The 20,771-nt window shown below is 45.3% G+C and overlaps 1 protein-coding gene across 1 annotated transcript in view; it reads left to right on the forward strand.

Moving 5' to 3' along the window:
- AGO2 (argonaute RISC catalytic component 2) overlaps positions 1–16,617 on the forward strand; it is an 83,536-nt gene extending 66,919 nt beyond the window's left edge. The window contains exons 12-19 of the mRNA XM_088448053.1: positions 3,920–4,104; positions 5,454–5,613; positions 9,166–9,256; positions 9,521–9,715; positions 9,838–9,972; positions 10,059–10,160; positions 14,768–14,967; positions 16,509–16,617. Of these exons, the coding sequence (XP_088304179.1) occupies positions 3,920–4,104; positions 5,454–5,613; positions 9,166–9,256; positions 9,521–9,715; positions 9,838–9,972; positions 10,059–10,160; positions 14,768–14,967; positions 16,509–16,617 (1,177 nt within the window). The remainder of the gene's footprint in view (positions 1–3,919; positions 4,105–5,453; positions 5,614–9,165; positions 9,257–9,520; positions 9,716–9,837; positions 9,973–10,058; positions 10,161–14,767; positions 14,968–16,508) is intronic.
- The last annotated feature ends 4,154 nt before the right edge of the window (positions 16,618–20,771 follow it).

Raw genomic sequence — 20,771 nt, forward strand, 5'->3', positions numbered from 1 at the left:
GCATTAAAATGAATGGAATGGTCCAAATCTGACTGCGAACATGTCAGATATCTACTTCAGGGTCCTAAGGGGCATTTACCTTGGGGTATTGGTAGGCTGGGAACCTGACCCGGCACCACACAGTTAACTTCTGATCATCGGTGGAGCCGGGTCCCCCTCCTGCATACCTCTCCCTCTGAGTGAGAGGTGCAGGTAATAGCGCAGTCCTACCAGGTCCTGTGCCTGGGTAGCTGACTGATAGCGCTCATAGACACTGTCTTTGCGTTTTATGCTAGTACTGCTGCCTGTGTCTGTTTCTCACTGTCAGCCATTTTACCTATCCCTGTCTTTTTCTCACATAGACCCTTACAGGTTGTGTTTGTCATGTCTGGTGATGATGAACCTGTGCAGCTTGCTGCACCTGCCCTGTATTCCTGCATTAGATGTAAGGCAGTTATTGGGGAGGAAAAAGCAGAGAGTAGGGGCCTATGTACTACACTCCCTAGGTCTTCTCAGGTCGCCTGCTTGCTGCAAGAGCACCCTTGGGCGAAAAGCCTAGCTCAGGCTATCTGCTCCGCTTGTGTACCCCTCTATGGGGTTCACACAGCAGCCAATGGTACCGGGCCCTTCTCAGGGGGGCCCCAGGTCAGATGGTAGTGGCATAGAGCAAGCTCTTACCTGTGCCTCAGGTGTCCCCTGCCCCTAGTTGGGTGGACAATTTTCCTAAGGCTGTTTAATTTCCTCACGGATTCTCAGGAATCCCCGCTCAGGCTCGCGAAGAGGCCATTATTGTCTTCTCAGTACGACGACGATGACGTTACCTCGGATGATGGGAAAATCCTAGATTTATCTAACACTGAGGCTCCCTCGCTTACGCATGCTTATTTCAAAAGTGTTAAGAACACTAATGCGGTGTTTCCTTTATCTGGTCAGTTAGATCATCACCTAGAGGAAGCGTGGAAGGCTACTGGTAAAAGGTTTCAGCCGCAAAAGCGTTTGGCTTAGGCATACCCTATTGCGGACAATTATTTTTCTAAATGGGAAACTCCTCCTCAGGTGGATTCTCATGTGACTCGTTTAGTGAAGAGTGCGACCCTGCCTATGCTGTCCATGTCTTCTCTAAAGGATCCTACGGACCGCAAGGTGGAGGTATGTCTAAAATCCATTTATTCTCTCACTGAAGGGGTCGCCAGACCTGCAATGGGAGTGTGCTGGGTGGCTAGGGCCATGGAAAAATGGTCCGATGCCTTGGAAGCTTCGCTATCTACCGGGGCTACCAGCAAGCAAATCATACGGATCGGCAACCTCAGGGATTCGGCTACTTATGTAAATGATGTAGCGTTGGATGTCAGTGTGCTTACTTCCCGGATTTCTATGGCAGCGGTGTCTACGCGTCGTTCCTTGTGGCTCCGGTCTTGGAGAGCAGATGCGGATTCCAAAAAGGGCCTGGAATGTCTTCCGTACAATGGACAGGTACTGTTTGGACCGGCTCTAGATAAGATTGGGGACACGTTGGCAGCGGCAAAATATGCGTGCTTGCCTTCTACCTCTGGGTCAGGGGCGTTGTCCTTTCGATCCTATCGGCCTCAGGGTAACTCAAAACTCCAATTCCTTCCGAGGTCATCAGGAACAAGAAGACCTCCAAGCCTAGGAAGCAGGCTTGGAGCACCAGACGTCCGACTACCAAGCCTGACGACAAGCCTACAGCTTCACGGGGCGGGCCTCCTCTTGGGGGACCCCAAGGTGAGAGGCCAACTTCAGTTCGCCCAGTGTTGGTGTCAGACCACCTCGGACACTTGGGTAAGGGAAGTGGTCTCACGGATATGCCCTCTCCTTTCGGAGAAGGCCTCCCCATCAAGTTTTTTTCCACGGACCTTCATTCAATTTTGTGTGGTGCCGACCTCAGAAATATGATCCTTTTGGTGTTTCGTGAGTCCTCGCCTTTCTTCAAGCAGGATTGTATAAGGGTCTGCGCCTTGCTTCTTTGAAGGTGCAAGTGTCCGCCTTATCGGTGTGGTTTCGGCATCGTATTGCTCTTCTGGCTGATGTCCGCACTTTCATGCAGGGGGTTCTTCGTGTTCAGCCTCCCTTTGTTCCTCCGGTGGCACCTTGGGATTTTGCGGTGGTGCTGAAAGCCTTTCATGGTCCCGCATTTGAACCACTGGGCTCAGTGGACCTCAAATGGCTTACGGCTAAGGCCGTTTTTCTTTTGGCTAATGCATCTGCCAGAAGAGTGTCGGATTTGGGGGCTCTTTCTTGTTGTCCACCTTATTTGTTTTTTTTCATCATGATGGGGCGGTTCTTCGGACTCGCCCTGGTTTTCTCCCTAAGGTGGTATCCAGTTTCCACATTAATGAGATCATTGTTCCGGCCTTTCACTCTCCTGGTTTGTCGGTGGGTGAGGCCACGTTGGGCATGGTTCGCGCACTTCGTATTTGTGGAGCGCACCTGTTCTTTCCGGAAATCGGATGTCTGTGTTGTATGGTTTTCGCAAAAAGGGTTGGCCGGCCAATAAGGAAACTTTGGCCCGTTGGATTTGTTTGGCGATTTCCGAGGCCTATGTTCAGGAGGGCATTCCTGTTCCGCCCTCTGTCACTGCTCATTCTTCGAGGTCTGTTGGTCCCTCGTGGACTCGGCGTGGCGCCTGAGCTGTTCAGCTGTGTAAGGTCACGTGGTCTACAGTTATTTATTATCATTTATTTATATGGCGCCACAAGTGTTCCGCAGCGCCTTACAAGGTACATAACCAAAAAGTGACTTACAGTAAAATAAAATACAATGAAGGACAAGGACATGGATAATATACATTGATACATAGGTGGCCATAACACCCACATAATCAGCAAAGCATAGGCACCAAGTGTTAGGTGTCCTAGTTGTGGGTAAGAAGTAGATGAACATATATAGTAAGGAGAAGCACAAGAGGGTAGAGGGCCCTGCTTGCAAGAGCTTACATTCTCAAGGGGAAGGGCAGACAGATGGGCATGATACAGATGAGGAAGACAGGGAGGAGGGAGCATGTAGTAGCAAGTTAGGATGAGAGCTGGAAAGCATTTCAGACCTTTGTGAGGTATTATGCTTTCGATACAGTCACCTCTCAGGATGCTTCCTTAAGGCGCCGGATTCTCCTTTCTGCACAGGAGCGTCCCCACCCTTGAAGGGTACTGCTTTGGAACATCCCCAAGGTAAATGCCCTGTGGACCCTAAGGACCCTGAAGTAGAAAACCAGAGAGATTGTAAGAATTTGCCTTTCTCTCTGTTTCTATGAGGTGCTTAGGGGGTCCACAGGGCGCCCACCCTGACGCCCTGTGCTTCAGAAGGGTCTTGATCTGGTCACCAGTTTTCTGAGAGTATGGAGTTCTTGTGTGCGCCGGACGGTCTCCTATTTTCTCTTCTTCCGGCCTCTTGCTTGGTAACGTAACTGAAGGTGCCTTGGCAGGGGGCGTGGGGTATAGGAGGGGAGCCTACTGCATCCTGGGAAGCTCAAGTTAACTGTGTGGTGCCCGGTCTGGTTCCCAGCCTACCCATACACCAAGGTAAGTGCCCTGTGGACCCTAAGGACCTTGTAGAAACAGAGATATCTAAGATAAGCTCTTACAATCTCTTGTTTTTTCCTTCAGGTATGAACGATTTTTAAAATAGTTATTGTACAGATCTGAAGGAAAATCCGACCATGTGTATGCACCATTAATGTCTTTCCTAGATTCGCCCCCCCCACCTCCCCAGTGGATTCCGAGAGCATAATCCTGATTTATTCATAGTTCTGCAATATTTTCATCCTGATACAGTGAAATAATCCTAAAATGTTTCTGTTGTGATTTAATCATGGTTTGGAGCTGGGGGTAGATTCATCCATCCTTCGGGAGCGCCCTGTTGTATCTTCTAGAGGTCTCTGCCATTTTGCCGCAAACTTATCTCTTTATTGTTGCTTTTTGTTTAGAACGTTCACTGAACAATTGCGGAAGATATCGCGTGATGCTGGAATGCCCATTCAAGGGCAGCCGTGCTTCTGCAAATATGCTCAAGGAGCAGACAACGTGGAGCCTATGTTCAAGCACCTGAAGAACGCCTTCACTGGGCTACAGCTGATCGTTGTAATTCTCCCAGGGAAGACCCCTGTGTATGGTGAGTGTGCATCCAATGTGTTCCCGTCTCCATGTCACCTACTGGTATTGTATATCTGTATTCTACACTTTACATTATGGTTTGTTCAACCCTATATAGGGTAAGAAAACATCACTTAGGTACTGGGATCAATGAACATGTGTTACACATACAGTGATAGAGGAGATATTAGTTTAGAAATAGTGATTAATATCTAATATTCAATATATTAAGATTTTCCTACACAGTTCGACAGTCTTATTACTTGGACTTTTTCCAAACTTTCCTCACAACCCACAACTACTTTAGGCCTTTACTTGCCATATTATACAACCTGCAACTCTTAAAGGCCCTATAAATGTGCAGTTGACTGCCGCAATTCCGCGTTCTGCCCAGGAATCGGAAATTCAACATGTTGAAAAAGATCGGCGTTGGTGATTCGGGTATTTTTGTTGAATTTCCCTGATCCGCAGACAGATTGCTGATAGTTGATGACCGCGTATCGGGTCAGGGGGCATAACAGGTAATTGGGGCCATAGCTGTATGAGCCCCATTAGTCATTTGTCCGATAGCATTATTTCTGTGTATATATTTCACATGTAACCCACACGCTATGGATATATATAGAAATCTAAGGACTTCTAGTGCACATATGTCTTTAATTGCACATGGAAGAACATAAAATGTTGCATTAGTCCTTAATACTGAGTAAAGTTATCATATAGTGCAGAAATGGCTCAATACCTGAATCTAGTACAGATTCCTCATCACTTAGACACTGGTCTCATTGCATAGATCTCAGCTTGCTGAATACAATGTTACTTCTATTTGACTTAAAGCAGTAAATATGTTCTCAGCATTCAGAGTACTAACCTGCTCTTAGCAGTAGATAATGAGCAGCGCGTTTCTCTGGCAGCCCAGCAAGAAAGAAGTGTCCTCCTCTGACCTGTCCCTAGGATGACTAGTCTGTGCGTCTGTCTTGATCTACGATCATCCACAGAGGACAGGTTATTTTTGATGAAAAGACCATGATGTCTGATGATACGTCATGTCTGCCACATAAAGCCAAACTGCTTTTGCACAGGCTCTAAATGTCAGTTTGTGAGATTACTGCTTTTATACTTCTAAATTGAACACTATTCCATTTTATGATAGAGCAGATGTGTTCAATTTAGATGACCGAGTAGATGTGAAAGCACTGGGATATTATTTGGTCCAGTTTGAGAGTCCTCCTTACAGACATGCCTTTATATACCCCCATTGCAGTGGGTAATTGCCCTTCCCAAGTGCAGCGTATAACAGTTTCTGACTGCTGAAAGGATAGTAGTGTTTTGTGTTAAAGGCTTTCTTTTTTTTTTTTTTTTTTACAGCGGAGGTGAAACGCGTTGGAGACACTGTGCTAGGTGTGGCAACTCAGTGTGTGCAGATGAAAAATGTGCAGAGAACAACGCCACAGACACTGTCTAACCTCTGCTTGAAGATAAATGTCAAATTGGGAGGAGTCAATAACATCTTGTTACCCCAGGGCAGGTAAAGTATAGGATGCTAAATGTACTGCTGTATTTACGACCGCCATTGCTTGCCTTTGCAGTTGAGGGGAGATATGATGGTCTCTAACAAAATCTCTATAGTTTTTATATTTTCTTAATCATCCATTTGGGGGTAAGCAGGGAGATACTGGGCCCTTAAGGACACTTTCACTTTAAATTAAATCGGAAAAGTTTTTTTCTTTTCCTTTTTCCCCTTTTTGTTGGGACCTTCGCTCTATAGCGCATGGACTAAACCTGAGCAGAAGTTTCAGGTTACCCCCAGACTGCTGACCCTTTTATTCATGCTTAACGTATACCAAATGATATTGGAGAGATCTCAATCAGGTGCTGAATCAATCACGTGTGTAACATTGTAGGAAACGTCCCTTACAAAGCCACAGTGGTGTTTTCTCATTTAGCCATGGGGGACGCTGGAACAGTGGGTATAGGTGGAGCTGGAGGAGCCTGGACACCAAATTGTCAATGTCTGAAACCGCACAGGCTCCTCATCCAGTGTATCCCACCCCCTGCCTGCGCAAACCTTTTTCTTTGGTGCCCAAGGAGCTGGCACCGTTTTTTTTCCAGAGCTGCATTTATGCAACTATATAGATGGCTATTTTTTTACTTCAACGAGCAGCTGGTGGGTAAGCTGCAGTGCGACCGCAGCTCACCGGCCACTCCAACGGGACCCTGCTCTGGTGGCCGGAGCACTAGTGACTGGGTCCCAGCTGCAGTCGGAGCCAGTATGTAGCGGCGAATGCCTGTATGCAGTGATAGAACTTCCGGTCGACCTCTCCAAAAGAAAAGCCTTGCAGGAGACTATCGGAGATCTTCTGGTCTCTGGGTCATCACCCCTGTTTCTGCTTCTCAAAGAGGGTCTGTTTTCTACAGCAACCTATTCTTTGTTCAGAGACCAGATGGCTCTTTCCACCCAATCTTCAGCTTAGTTTCTAAACGCATTTATTAGAGTACCCAGGTGCAGGGTGGAAGCCCCTCCGGTCTATCATTCATGCTTTGAAACAGAAGGATCCATGGACTATCAAGGACGTCTACTTGCATGTCCCCATTTGAGAGGACCATCCACGGTTTCTCCACTTCGCAGTTCTCTGATCATTTCCAGTTTTGGGCCTTGCATTTTGGTATATAGACTGTTTTCCGTGTTTTTACGAAAAGTCATGTTGATAATGGCTGCTGTCCTGCTGCTTAGAGAGATCAGGATCAACCCTTACCTAGATTATCTACTACTTGCGGCGCAGTCCCTGTCCATCCTCTGGAACATCTCTTCCTGACAGTGCAGGTTCTTCAGACCCACGGCTGGCTCATCAATTGGCGAAAGCCCAGCCTGTCTCAATAGCCGCAGAGGCTTCATCTAGGGGCTCTGCTTGATTCCAGGGTCCAGCGAGTGTTTCTTATACACCATGGGTACAGTCTTTACTCCAGACACTTCGCAGGTCAGTCCACCAATGCATGAGGGGGCTGGGCAAGCTGGTCTCCACCTTCAACATTTTGGAATACGCCCAGTTTCACTCCAGGTGGTATATTTACAAAAGTGTAGGATGTTGCCCATAGCAGCCAATCAGATTCTACTTATTTATCTAGCACCTTCTAGAAAAGAGGTGGGGAACCTTTTTTCTGCAAAGGGCCAGTTTGATATATATATAACAATATTCGTGGGCCTAGTGCAGGCCACGCCCCTCCATGTGATGTCACACGTGGGTGAGGCCACAATTGCCGGTGATTATAGGATGAGGATGCTCGGGGGAGCTGTAAGGGCAGCAGTGTGACTGTCTGGAGTATCCTAAGTTCGCTTCAGGCGGCACTCCTGCATAGCTTCTGGCTGCAGGACGCCATTCTAGGTACCCTGCTAGCCAGATGAGGCTAGCAGAAAAAAGCTCCGAGGGCCAGACCAAATGGGTCCGTGGGCCTTATACGGCCCCCGGACCTGAGGTTCCCCATCCCTGTTCTAGAAGATAATAGCTAGAATCTGGTTGCTAGGGGCAACATCTGCACTTCTATAAACCCCACACCTTAGTAAATATACCCCCAGGCCTCTCCAATCGGAACCTCTCAAACCTTATCCAAAAACAGACAATGGCATGTAGTATTGTATTTAATGATGTGATATATTATGTTGAGCACCCTTTCATACTGTATGTAAGAACTGTTAAATTGTTAATATTATATTACAAATAGCCGCTGCTCGACTGGGGCACTGGAAACCTCTGATGCAGGAGGACCTCTGTGTTGCCCCTGGGCATGTGCCTAGTGGAAAATTCAGCATTGTCTAGGAGTGCAGCCACTACACATCAAAACTGGTTTAGGATGCCAAATAGGCTCCACTGTCCCCAATTGGATTATTTAACAAGTTGATTCCAGACCTCCTCATTAACATTAACATATCCTGTGTTAGGTCTGTGTGATAAACCAACTGCATAATGAATACTTTGAACTTCTATAGGTACTTAGACACTTTTTGGAAAGACATCATACTCAGTTTAATTTCCCGTTCCCCAATACTAATGGTTATTTATAGAGTGATATGGACTGTGAACTGGTTGTAAGCTATACACACACCTGTGGGGTTTGCTATCAATAGGAATTTACTAAGAGCCAGAAGGAATCCTCTGTAAATGGTCTTCAGAGCTCATGTTTAACACCTGGGCTTCATGGTCTTATTTCCTACATGCTCCTTATGCCTAAAGGGTGGCAGACGAGGGTTCTGTATAATGTGTGGCTGCATGTTCTGGCTTGTGCCTTAGTGATGTGGGTCTTGTGACTGAGACTTCAGCTGTGGTATGGCTGTTAGGACTTACCAAGTAGTATGTACCATTCCAATCCTCAACTGATGCCGCGTGCATGTATGAATGCCATGTAGTGCGTAATGGCAGCAGTGACCTGAATGACAAATGTTCTCTATACAGCACAGTGTAGATTGACTGTTACTGCATAATATAGCGTCACCACAGGACTATGCGCATTGCTTATGAATTTGGTAACTATGTACAGGTTGAGTCTCCCATATCCAAACTGCTTGGGACCAGGGGTATTTTGGATAACGGAATATTTTGTAGTTTGGAATATTTGCATTTAGTAATGAAATATCTTGGGAATGGCACCCAAATATACACACACACACACAATGCATTTATGTGTTATATACACCTTATACACACAGCCTGCTGCAGGTAGTTTTATACAATATTTTCAATAATTTTGTGGCTCAAACAAAGTTTGTGTACAGAAATTAAATACATTTTTGTTTCATATACACATTATACACACAGCCTGAAGGTTATTTTAAACCAACAAAGTTTGTTGACATGGAACCATCAAAAATCAAAGGTTTCATTATCTCTGTCATGCCAAAAAAATTCAGTTTTTCAGACTATTCCATATTTCGGAATATTTGGATATGGGAGGCTCAGCCTGTAGTACTCTACCACCCTAATACATTGAAAAATGTAGATTTCCTAAGTCAAATATAGTTTGTAAAAAAAACAAAACATTGCCTCTCCTTTCCATTTACGTGTTTTTGTTCTTTTCCCCACACCAGGCCTCAGGTGTTTCAACAGCCAGTTATATTTCTTGGAGCAGATGTCACCCACCCTCCTGCAGGGGATGGAAAAAAGCCGTCAATCGCTGCGGTAAGCAGGAATTACAATGTACTGGTGCCTTTTCTAGATGTTCCTGTAACGGTTGATACTTGCACCATGGACAAACTTGCCACACGCAGTATGGAAGGAAGACGTTTCTAAGCAGTATTACCATCTTCCTAAGTAACAACCACGTGCCACCAACTGCCACCTCTAGTGCAGTTTTGCTGTTTTATTGGCAGAATAGGGCGGATACTTTAAATTATCAAAAAACATGAAATCCTAGTTTGTTACATTTTTATTTTCTTTAATTAGGTTGTAGGTAGCATGGATGCTCATCCCAACCGCTACTGTGCCACGGTAAGAGTGCAGCAGCACCGTCAGGAGATCATTCAAGACCTGGCCACCATGGTCCGGGAACTGCTCATCCAGTTCTACAAATCAACACGTTTCAAGCCCACTAGAATAATCTTCTACAGGGATGGCGTGTCTGAGGGCCAGTTCCAGCAGGTGGGTAGTGGAGCAGTCCTTGTAGTGCTATAGTTGGGTGGAATGTCTTTTATTTTGGAGGAGCTTTGAACTTCTGTTTAGGTTTTGAAATAACATTTTATTTTCTCCCCCCTCTAATACAGGTACTACATTATGAGCTTATCGCTATTCGAGAAGCTTGCATTAAATTGGAGAAGGATTACCAGCCGGGCATTACCTTCATTGTTGTACAGAAAAGACATCACACACGACTCTTCTGTACAGACAGAAATGAACGGGTAAGAACAGAGTTAGTCTCCCTACATTGCCTCTGATAGGATGGTTTCCATGTCTGACGCGTTTCTCTATTCTTCCCTGGCACTAGGTTGGGAAAAGTGGAAATATTCCAGCTGGTACCACAGTGGACACAAAAATCACCCACCCCTCAGAGTTTGACTTCTATCTGTGCAGTCATGCTGGAATACAGGTATGTCATTCTCGTGTACATTCTGCCACTACACGTTGCCCACCTGGAGCTGCTTCATATTTAAAGCCAGAGCGAAGCGGGCTTGTCGGCCCCTTTTGTGTCTGCTTTACCGTTCCCATATGTTCCTGATGCCCTCTCTCATATACACTATAATCATTGGGCATTCCATATCTCTTGCTGTATGTGTCTGTCATGGTTTTAATTGTATCCCCTATTATACCCTAAACTGCACAATATATCTCCCTTAGGTTATTGTCCAGTAGCTTGGACACTTAAGACATTGTACTGTTTGAAGATTTCCCCCCCAACCTTCCCTCGTGCCTCACAGAAGTATGGGCACTTCTACCATTTGTATTTCTTCTGTTATTTCTACCATTGTGATCAGCTTGGTCTCTAGTAGCTGTATATTATAAGAGTAGGCACCACGTAACACTTGTGGCGCCATATAAATAAAGGATAATAGTATGACTGCCTACTGGAGAACTCCAGTCCAAGTAGTCCTTTGTCTATTTGTTTTGGGGTGATGGTAACAGGTTTGTATTTTTATTTTTTATTTTTTAAACTGTTCGTCTTCAATGAGAGCAGTTACTGGTGAGTAAAGTCTTGTTCCGAATGTTGAACGTGGAGTCTGAGGCTTGTCATAAACCTCATGGAGGTTGGGTGATTATATACCTGGACATGAAGGACTCACTCTCCTGCATGTCCAGTCATTGCTGGCTGTACCCTTCTGCCTGGTAACGGCACTGAGGGCGTACTGAGGACTTTTTTGTGGCTGCTTTTCTTTTGAGGTAATCAAGTGACTATTTTCTACATCAGGGTCCATAGGGTATCCACAGGATCTTGGGGTATAGGCGATGGCGGCAGACATCCAGGCACCACAGAGTTAAAAACTTCTCCATCCTCCCAGGATGCACTGGGGTCCCTCTCCTATACCCCTCCCCTGAGCCTCAGGCACACCAAAGTCGGATGCACCGTACAGAGTGGGGGTCTGCAGGCCCCTGAAGTTCTTCAATGCAGCTGTGGCTGCACATCTAACGAGCAGACAACATGGACAGTCTGTACTGACGTCCATGTCGTCGCTTCTACACCCCGCTGGTACCAGAACGCCGGTACTGATCCGGGGATGCTGGTGGGTGACTGGGGTCACAGCTAGCGGTGGCCCTGGTTGCCCGGACTGTGGCCGGATTTACGGGGGTTCAGGTAAGCGGCAAGGTCCCGCGGTGGGTCCCAGCCGAATAGCACAGTCCTTAGTCCCCAGGCAGGGGGCTCCCTGGGGACTGGCTGCAGTGTGGAACCAGGATACTGATCCCTGCACTTTCCGCTACCCCCTGGAACTGAGGACTTTACAGAAACAGTAAATGTCCAGCGTCCCAGGGGTTAAATGCATGCCAGGGGAGCACGCTTTCCCTGCTAAGCAGCCTGTGCCTCCCCCGCTGCACACGGCCTCTCCACAAGGTGGTTAGGCATCTGCATGCGCTCCGTCCCCGGACCAGCCCTCCTTCTGCTCCTCGGTGGCCATTTTAATACATGTGGCAAACACTGCTGGAAGCTGTTAATGCGGGCACCGTGGTCTGGGTCCCCTGCATACCTCTCCTCCGGTGCAAGGTCAGTGTATGCAGCGCTGTTTCCTACCAGGTCTGGTTAGTTGATGAAGTGCAGATACTGCAGGGTTTTCCATATTCTGCATTGTATGTGACTTTGGGCTAGCGCTGCTGTCTGTTACTTTCACTTTCACATATTGTCAGCTATTTTCCCTATCCCTTTCTTCTTCTCTGCTAACAAGCCCTTGCGGTGCGGTGTTGCAAGGGGGATTTATACCTCACTATACAACTTGTTGTGAAGTGCGATGGTCACATACAGCTCCGGGTCACACACTCAGTATGTCTGACAGTGAGCATGATTTCCCCATTCCGACTCAGTGTACTGTATGCAAGGTACCATTGGCAGAGGGTGATGGTAACTCTGGATTATGTAAGGCGTGCCTGCGGTGGCTCGGCCGTTTTCTGACGAATGCCAGTCTCCAGGGCTGGGGAGCGGTGATGGGGTCCACACTTCTTTCAGGGAAGGTGGACATCGGTAGAAGCTGCTCATCCAATAAACATATTGGAACTGCGGGCAGTATTCAAGGCTCTCCAGCAAGAAAGATAGGTCTTGCAGGGAAAACCTTTGCAGGTACAGTCGGACAACGCCACCACGGTGGCATACATAAACCGCCAAGGAGGGACTCGCAGTCAGGCGGCTCTGACAGAGGTGTCACGCATTCTAGTATGGGCGGAAAAGCATCTCACCGCAATATCAGCAGTGTTCATACCAGGAGTTCTCCACTGGGAAGCAGACTTTCTCAGCAGTCAAGACATGCATCCAGGAGATTGGTCTCTTCACCAGGAAGTGTGTCGGCTACTGGTGGACAAGTGAGGCCTTCCAGAGATAGATCTCCATGGCCTCACGACACGACAACAAACTGCCAATGTGCGGGTCAAGAACAAGAGACGCAAAGGCTTGTCTAGTGGACGCTCTGGCGGTCAAGTGGACCTTCCAGTATGCGTACCTCTTCCCTCCGTTCTCCCTTCTTCCTCGAGTGATACGCAAATTCATGCAAGAAGGCGGCATGCTACTGCTGATTGATCCAGCGTGGCCCAGGCGGCACTGGTACACTGATCTTCAGGGTCTCTCAGTGGACACTCCGCTGTTGTTGTCTCAGGGTCCTTGCCTTCATCCGGACCTGAGTCGGCTGTCTTTGACGGCGGGGCTATTGAGACTGCCCTCTTGAGGTCCATTAGTTTCTCCAGCTCTGTGGTCAACACCATGCTGAGAGCTTGCAAGCCCTCATGTGCCAACATCTACCATAGAGTGTGGCGGGCTTTCTTCCAGTGGTGTCGCACTAGAGGTTATGCTCCTCAGGTGTTCAGATTGTCCAGGGTTCTGGCCTTCCTACAGGCGGGTTTAGACCAGGGTCTTCACCTAGCTTCCCTGAAGGTACAGGTGTCTGCACTTTCAGTGTGGTTTCATTGTAGGATTGTTATGCTGCCTGATGTCCGCACCTTTATGCAAGGGGTGCTTCTTATTCAGCCTCCCTTTGTTCCACCTGTGGCACCATGGGATCTGGCTGTGGTCTTGAAGACTCTGCAAGGACTGCCATTTGAACCACTGGGCTCAGTGGATTTGAAATGGCTACCCATTCAGACTGTATTCCTTCTGCCTATTGCTTCGGCCAGAACGGTTTCAGAATTGGGAGCTCTCTCATGCAGACCTCCATTTCTAATTTTTCATAGACACAGGGCTGTGCTGCGCACTCATCCTGGGTTTCTTCCAAAGGTGGTATCTAGTTTCCATATCAACGAGGAAATTATTGTACCATAGTTTACTTCACTGGACCTTTTTGTTGGTGAGGCCACCTTGGCTGTGGTGCGGGCTTTGAAAAATCTATGTGGACCGCACTTCTGTCTATAGGAAGTCAGACTCTTTGTTTGTCCTTTATGGCTTCCATAAAAGAGGTTGGCCTGTCACTAAACAAACATTGGCAAGATGGATTCGACTGGCTATCTCTGAAGTTTTTTCTCACGAGGGCCTTCCTGTTCCAGCTTCTGTTAAGGCTCATTCCACTAGGTCTGTGGGTCCTTCGTTGGCAGCTCGATGTGGCGCCTCAGCTGTTCAGCTTTGCAAGGCGGCCACGTGGTCATCTGTCCATACTTTCGTACGGTATTATGCTTTTGATACCTACGCCTCTCCGGATGCTTCCTTCGGGCGACGGATTCTCCTGTCAGCACAGGAGCGTCCCCACCCTTGAAGGATACTGCTTTGCGACATCCCCAAGGTATCCTGTGGATACCCTATGGACCCTGATGTAGAAAATATGAGATATGGTAAGAACTTACCTTTGTTATCTCTATTTCTACGTAGTCCAGGACTCCCGCCCTGTCGCACCTGTACTGCAGATGGGCTGTGGTTCTGGTCACCGGTTTTTCCGTCTCCCTCTGGTGAGAATGTGATTCTTGTGTGTTCCAGACTTTCTTCTCTCTCTCTTTATCCTCCTCCGGCCTATGGCTTGTGACGAAACTGAGTGCCTGAGGCTCGGGGGCGGGGTATAGGAGAGGGACCCCAGTGCATCCTGGGAGGATGGTGAAGTTTTTAACTCTGTGGTGCCAGGATGTCTGCCGCCATCGCCTATACCCCAAGGTATCCTGTGGAACCCTATGGACTTCGTAGAAATAGAGATAACAAAGGTAAGTTCTTACCATATCTCATATTATTCCTTATCTGGCCAATTTCCGTTCATGGCGTGCTCCCTGACCTCTGTTCAGGCCCTTTGCAATAAACTAATGTACAGTGTGTGCCCAGAGATGCCAGTATTCAGTTGTTCTCCAAGAAAATGGCAGACAGGAGCCCCAATCTGTATAGAGCTGCTTTGTGCCGTAACTCCTGGTGAGCCTTGGAAATCCTGTGGCAACAGTGCCCCCCAAACATCCCGTCCCTCTGGATTCACAGTGAAGGATTTAATGCAAATGAACAATCTTATATGTATTAATGAAAGGTGTATGTATCTTGTGGGGATATCAATGCGTTTTTTTGGTTTTTTTTATGGTCTCAAATGTATTTTTGCATTGCAGGGGACAAGCAGACCCTCACACTATCACGTTCTCTGGGATGATAACCGCTTCTCATCGGATGAGCTGCAAATTCTCACTTACCAGCTCTGTCACACTTACGTCCGTTGCACTCGCTCTGTATCTATCCCTGCTCCTGCGTACTATGCACATTTAGTGGCGTTTAGGGCCCGATATCATCTGGTAGACAAAGAACACGACAGGTACGTTTTCCAAGTCACGCTATAAGGTGGCTGCACCCATTAAAATGCTCTTAAAGTTTTATACAGCCTCCAGAGCCTCTATGTATTCTCATTGTGAAGATCAGAAGGCGTGATCTTATTGGAGCTGCAGAACTGCTACGAGATGTCAGTCTAACCTAATGCCTAATCCCCACTGTTCCGGAAAAGGAAGGCTTGTCCTTGCTGAGCTCCTAGGCCATATCCGCAGATGGTTAGCCGCAAACTTTGTGCATTCCTGCAATCTGCTTAATAAATCGGTCTTCTGCAATATCTTTAGTCCCCTTTTTTTTTCTGTCCTACCCCATGTTTCTGAGACTGTTCTTGATCACCCGTGCATCAGGTGCTATCAGCTGGGGAATTATTTTTGGGCCTGAAGTCGTAGTGGTTTCATTTCTCAACTTTGGAAAGCTATAGTTCTAAATGTTTTGTATACTTACCAGAGCTGTGTTATACAGATGTGTCCTCATACACTGAGCGCCTTTACGTCATACGGCGCGGGTACACCCGGCGTGATTGGCCAAGATCAGCTGCATACCACCATATTTTTCTTAAAATTTTTGCGTCTTGGTTGCTTCACAGGTGCAGCGAACAGTGGTCTCGTTTCAGACCCGCTCGCTAGATACGTTCGCTCGCTAGATGCGTAATCAAATACGGCAAGGCATTAGCACGCCCACTGTCTTGGCGTGCGATTGCTTTGTGTATGCAGACTTCCACCACCCTGTCTTAAGATGCCCACTTGTGCAAGTCATCTCCAGGAAGTGTATGCAACCATCGCTAACATCGAGTACCATCGGATGCATATGCAGAGCTTGTGGTTGACCATACACTACTGTAAGCACTGCGAGTGGTTCAGTTTAAAATACAGCCAAGTGACGTGTACTATGCTGTTGCCTCTTGATTATGCACGCCCCTGAAACGGCGTTAGACGCTCAGGCAAGCCCGCGTTTGCACCTCCGCTCTCCCGTTGTTAGTGGCCAGCCCCTGTTACCACCCACAAACTGCTTCTCCTGTCACTCATTGAACAGGGCTGCAAATCGGCTGGCTGCGTGCGAACGCATCCTAGCGATCAGGTCAAGCCCATTCTCGCTGGGCTACAACTAAAACCACAAAGGAATTGGTTTTACACAGTCACAGGCGGAACTTGGCGTGAGGAAAAACCGCGGCCGTTGGTATCGGAGCCCTTTTATTACACCGATTCGGACTCTGTCGCACACAGATATACAAATGTTGTAAGCCCCAGTTATCAGTGTAAGCTAGCAGGGTAGTTTCGTCTGTTAATTAATGTTAAATAACAAATGGCATGTTAAGTAACAAAGATGCCCGGCTGAGAAGCACCTGACCTGGTATGTGAGATGGGCTTTTGGCGTGACTGAAGCTACAGTATAAAAGGACACATCTGTACTTGGTGTCTTGGTTTTAATGATAGTAATGTGCTATTTATATAGGTGGGTTTTTCCCCCTAATCATTTTTTTTTAAAGCTTGTGGCAAATGATGAACTTCTGTACATTTCTTCTTGTTCCAGTGCTGAAGGTAGCCACACTTCTGGTCAGAGTAATGGGAGAGACCACCAAGCACTTGCTAAGGCTGTTCAGGTCCATCAGGACACCCTGCGTACAATGTACTTTGCTTAATTGGTGCTGGTATCCGATGTTACAGAGGCACTACCGAAGGATTCACGCCAGGCCAGCTGCACTTACTTGTATTGTAGTTCCAGCTACAGTGATTTTCAACAAAGTGCAATCCCACCGCATCCCCGTCACGTTCACTGTCCCTCGCTGTCCAAGCAGCCTTCCGTCCAGGCCCCGAATACTATTTTTCTCTGCAACTCCTATGTGAGGTTTGTGAAACATTGGAAGCGTTTACAGAATTTACCCTTTTTAATACAATTTGAACACTTTTTTTCTCTCAGGGCTTTCGAGAAACGCTGATTATATAAACTTTTTATTTTTTAATTGTTTTGTAAGGAAATTCCGTGTTGTAATGTCAGATAAAATGAGATGGCCTGGAAAAAAAAAAAAAAAAAAGAGGAAGAAAAGACCTTCTCTTGAAATGTTAAAGCCTTAAATATGAAGTTAATTTATGGAAAAAAAAAAAACTTTTTTCCTCCTTTTTTTTTTTTTTTTTTTTTCCCTTTGAAATTCGTGTCAAATATTTTAGTACATACAGTTATGTAACTAGGCGAAATCACCAGTAACTATGGAGGTCAGATATAACTGAATCATGTATATCCTAGTATTTGTTATATAATTTTTTTTTTTTCCTGTGTGCCATTTGCAAAATTCTCTGAAACCAGTTTTTTTTTTTTTTAGTTTATTGCATTTTTCTGGCTGGCCTCGGACTTTTCCAAAGTTGCTTACCAATACGGGTCTGTGGCAATGAGGACAGCACAATCATGTAAAGCTAATGTACAAAAGAATTCTATTTTAGCAGTATTAATGTGAGATGACATGCTATTTATTTTATTTACACAGAGCATCCTATTTCTATTCATATCTGTTCTGTACTCGGGCTAAACCAGATCTTGTTTAACCCTTGCACTGACCATGCAGACCTGGGTCCTCAATGCTTTACAGGACCCACTGGCAGTTGAATGGATTAAAAACCTCATTTCATGAACCGTTTCACTGCCCGTTGGCTTTGCCAAGCAACACAAAGTGATGTCTGGTTGTAAACTGGGGATATTGTGGGCAGCGGCACCAGGTGCTTAGAGTCAATGGAAGTTCTTAGCCTTTCTTGACGGTAAAAGGCCTTGTGCGCTAATGTGTTATAAGTACAGGGATGCCACGCCTTTGTCAGCAGTAGAATCTATAAAGCAAACCTAGGGGAACGTTGCTGTACGCTGATGAAATGATGTAAAAACCCAATGCTAACACTCCTAAGACTAACATCTGATGACAAGTTCTCATTGGACCTGATCTTTGAAGGATTGCCCCTGGCGCAGTGTTTTGAGGCCACTATAGGTGCAGGAAATCCTCTCTACATTATACCACAAAGACATATGCAACATGCTTTTTTTTTTTTCCCCCAGATTAATTTCCTTTTATGATTTTAAGGAATATGCAATTATGTAATGAGCTGAAATAGAATGACCCTTGAATATGTCACTTTTAAGCAATACCTTGAAGCTTTTGAAAATGCAGTACGATGGGTAGTGCTTGTGGGATTAGCGGCGTGTTTGTACAGCCTACTAGTTGCTAACGTTTCTCATGGTTTTAGCCTTAATGCGTACACTTTTGCAATTAGCGATGGCAATTTTTCATTTCCAATAACTGATTACACGTGATTAAAGGCTCTGCTGCTTTTGTATAGAGGCCTACGTTTCAGCCATCAATCTGCCTGTCCACTGATTGTGGCCTATTTGTTTTTTTTTGTTTGTTTGTTTTTTATGTATAGACTCGTATTTTTTTTTTTTTTTGTGTGTGTGTGCTTTACATGCGATTTTAAGTTATGTAAAATGCACAGAAACAGATGACACTAGAAACTCTTGTTTCCAGTGTTTTCATGCCCACTGGTGTTGTGGGAATTTTTTTTCCTTTTCCTTGTTGATCATGTTAATCCACATCCCTGCTGGTATTTCCTCTATTTAACGCTGTGGATTACGGTAATACTTTCACCTGTTTTTAATGGATGGGTGAGTTCCTTGTCCTATACGATGCCCACAATTATTGTTTTAATTTTTGCCATTGATTTAATGTGTCAATTGACTGGAAAGCTATCATGAAATAGTGTTTGGACATTCACCCCGGCAGTCACAAATATGGAACAATTTAGGATGCATGTTATCCTACGATCTCCCTTTTTTTTTTTCTTTTTTTAATATTAAGACATTTCAGCTGCACTTTTGGGCTTTGTTGGCTACACACCACATAGGAAAGATTTATTCGTCCCCCTGCCCCCGGTAATTGTGTTTATTCAGAACATCTGTGTGATGTACAAAATCAGCTCTATACACTGGTGCGTTTGGTTTGTGTTGTGTGTTTTTTTTTTGTTTTGTTTTTTTTTTCTTTTTCTTGTTTTTTTTTTTTTTAAGACCAATTAAAAAGATTATTTAACACTACACTGTCCACAATGTATTTAAGTGCGTTTCATGATAGTTTCCCTATTTTTTTTATTTTTTTTATTTTTTTTTAATCCAAATATTTCCTTACTGTGAATGAAAAGGGCTGGTAAGATGTGCGACTTCTGTATACATAGAACAAACTTGAATTGCCCCCACCGGCCATAAGGCTAATAAGAGGTTTTACTGGACACCCGGGCCACATCTAGCAGCGAGCTATACTTTCTGACCTCTGTAATCTATCCAGTGCAGAGTTCCGAATTCGCCTGTAACCTGTGATAGGAATGTCCATAACTAACAGCGTGGTGCTTTTATTTTTTTATAGAACGTAAATTAAAATCTATGCATTGATAATGTTTAGGGGAAATACGTGGAAGATTTTCATATTTCTAGTGTTAGTAGGCAGATTTGCTTCTGTTGAAAAGTTTGCACACATCATAAATGACAGATATTTATATATGTATAAACTGTTGCACTAACGCACACCACAGAAAAGTAATAAGGCAAACTTTTTTTTTCAATATTGTAATGTTTATATAATTAAGGGAGCCGTATAATACTTAAAAAAAAGAAAAAAAAAAATCTAAATACAATACTGTTTTTTTTTTTTTTTTGTTTTTTTTTCTTCCCCCTGCTATTTATTACACCCAAAGCCCTCAACTTTAAAATCTGTAGTGGAAATAAAAAAACTTTTAAAGCTAAAAATCTTTTTTTTTTTTTTTTTTTTCTTCTGTCATGTTTCATGTGTGTGGAAGTTTTGTGCACTTTCCCTTGAGCAGTCCTTGCCTTTAGTTGCAGTTTAGTCACGGAATGATTTCCTAACCTATAGAAAACATAACCTCTAATGAAATGTAAACTTTTTCCAGCAGTTAAACCAATTTTCTGTTTTTCCCATATATAGAAATTTACTGTTATAACTACCCCCCAGTTATTCCTTTCTATTTCAGTATGCTCCTAAACTGTTATACCTACCCCCAATCTCACCCAGTTATTCCTTTTTATTTCTGTAAGCTCCTAAACTGTTAATTTGTTGGAGAGATGATGATCAGAATGATGTACTAGAACCTGTATGGCCACTTCAAGTGGTTACTTTAATTTGTTACTGTGTTTGCTGACATTTTGCATTGATCTAACGCCAGTGTATGTATCTGTACACACGTCCCTAACGCCAGGGTATGTATCTGTAAACAAGTCCCTAATGCCAGTGTATGTATCTGTACACACGTCCCTAACGCCAGTGTATGTATCTGTACACACGTCCCTAACGCCAGGGTATGTATCTGTACACAAGTCCCTAACGCCAGTGTATGTATCTGTACACACGTCCCTAACGCCAGGGTATGTATCTGTACACAAGTCCCTAACGCCAGGGTATGTATCTGTACACACGTCCCTAACGCCAGGGTATGTATCTGTACACACGTCCCTAACGCCAGGGTATGTATCTGTACACACGTCCCTAACGCCAGGGTATGTATCTGTACACGCGTCCCTAACGCCAGGGTATGTATCTGTACACGCGTCCCTAACGCCAGGGTATGTATCTGTGCACACGTCCCGTGCTTTTGAGTTTAACCCGCCAGCATAAACTGTTTTATATGGCGGTGATATGGGCCCTTGGGATGGGACAAAAGGCGTTTGAGATGTAGATTATCCCATGATTTTAGCTACTACCTTAGCTTTGCTGAATACTGATTGTAGTGGAAGATGGTTATGTCACACCGGCAT

Source organism: Taudactylus pleione, unplaced genomic scaffold (genome assembly GCF_031769625.1).
Source record: "Taudactylus pleione unplaced genomic scaffold, aTauple2 ptg000450l, whole genome shotgun sequence".
Classification (NCBI taxonomy): domain Eukaryota; kingdom Metazoa; phylum Chordata; class Amphibia; order Anura; family Myobatrachidae; genus Taudactylus; species Taudactylus pleione.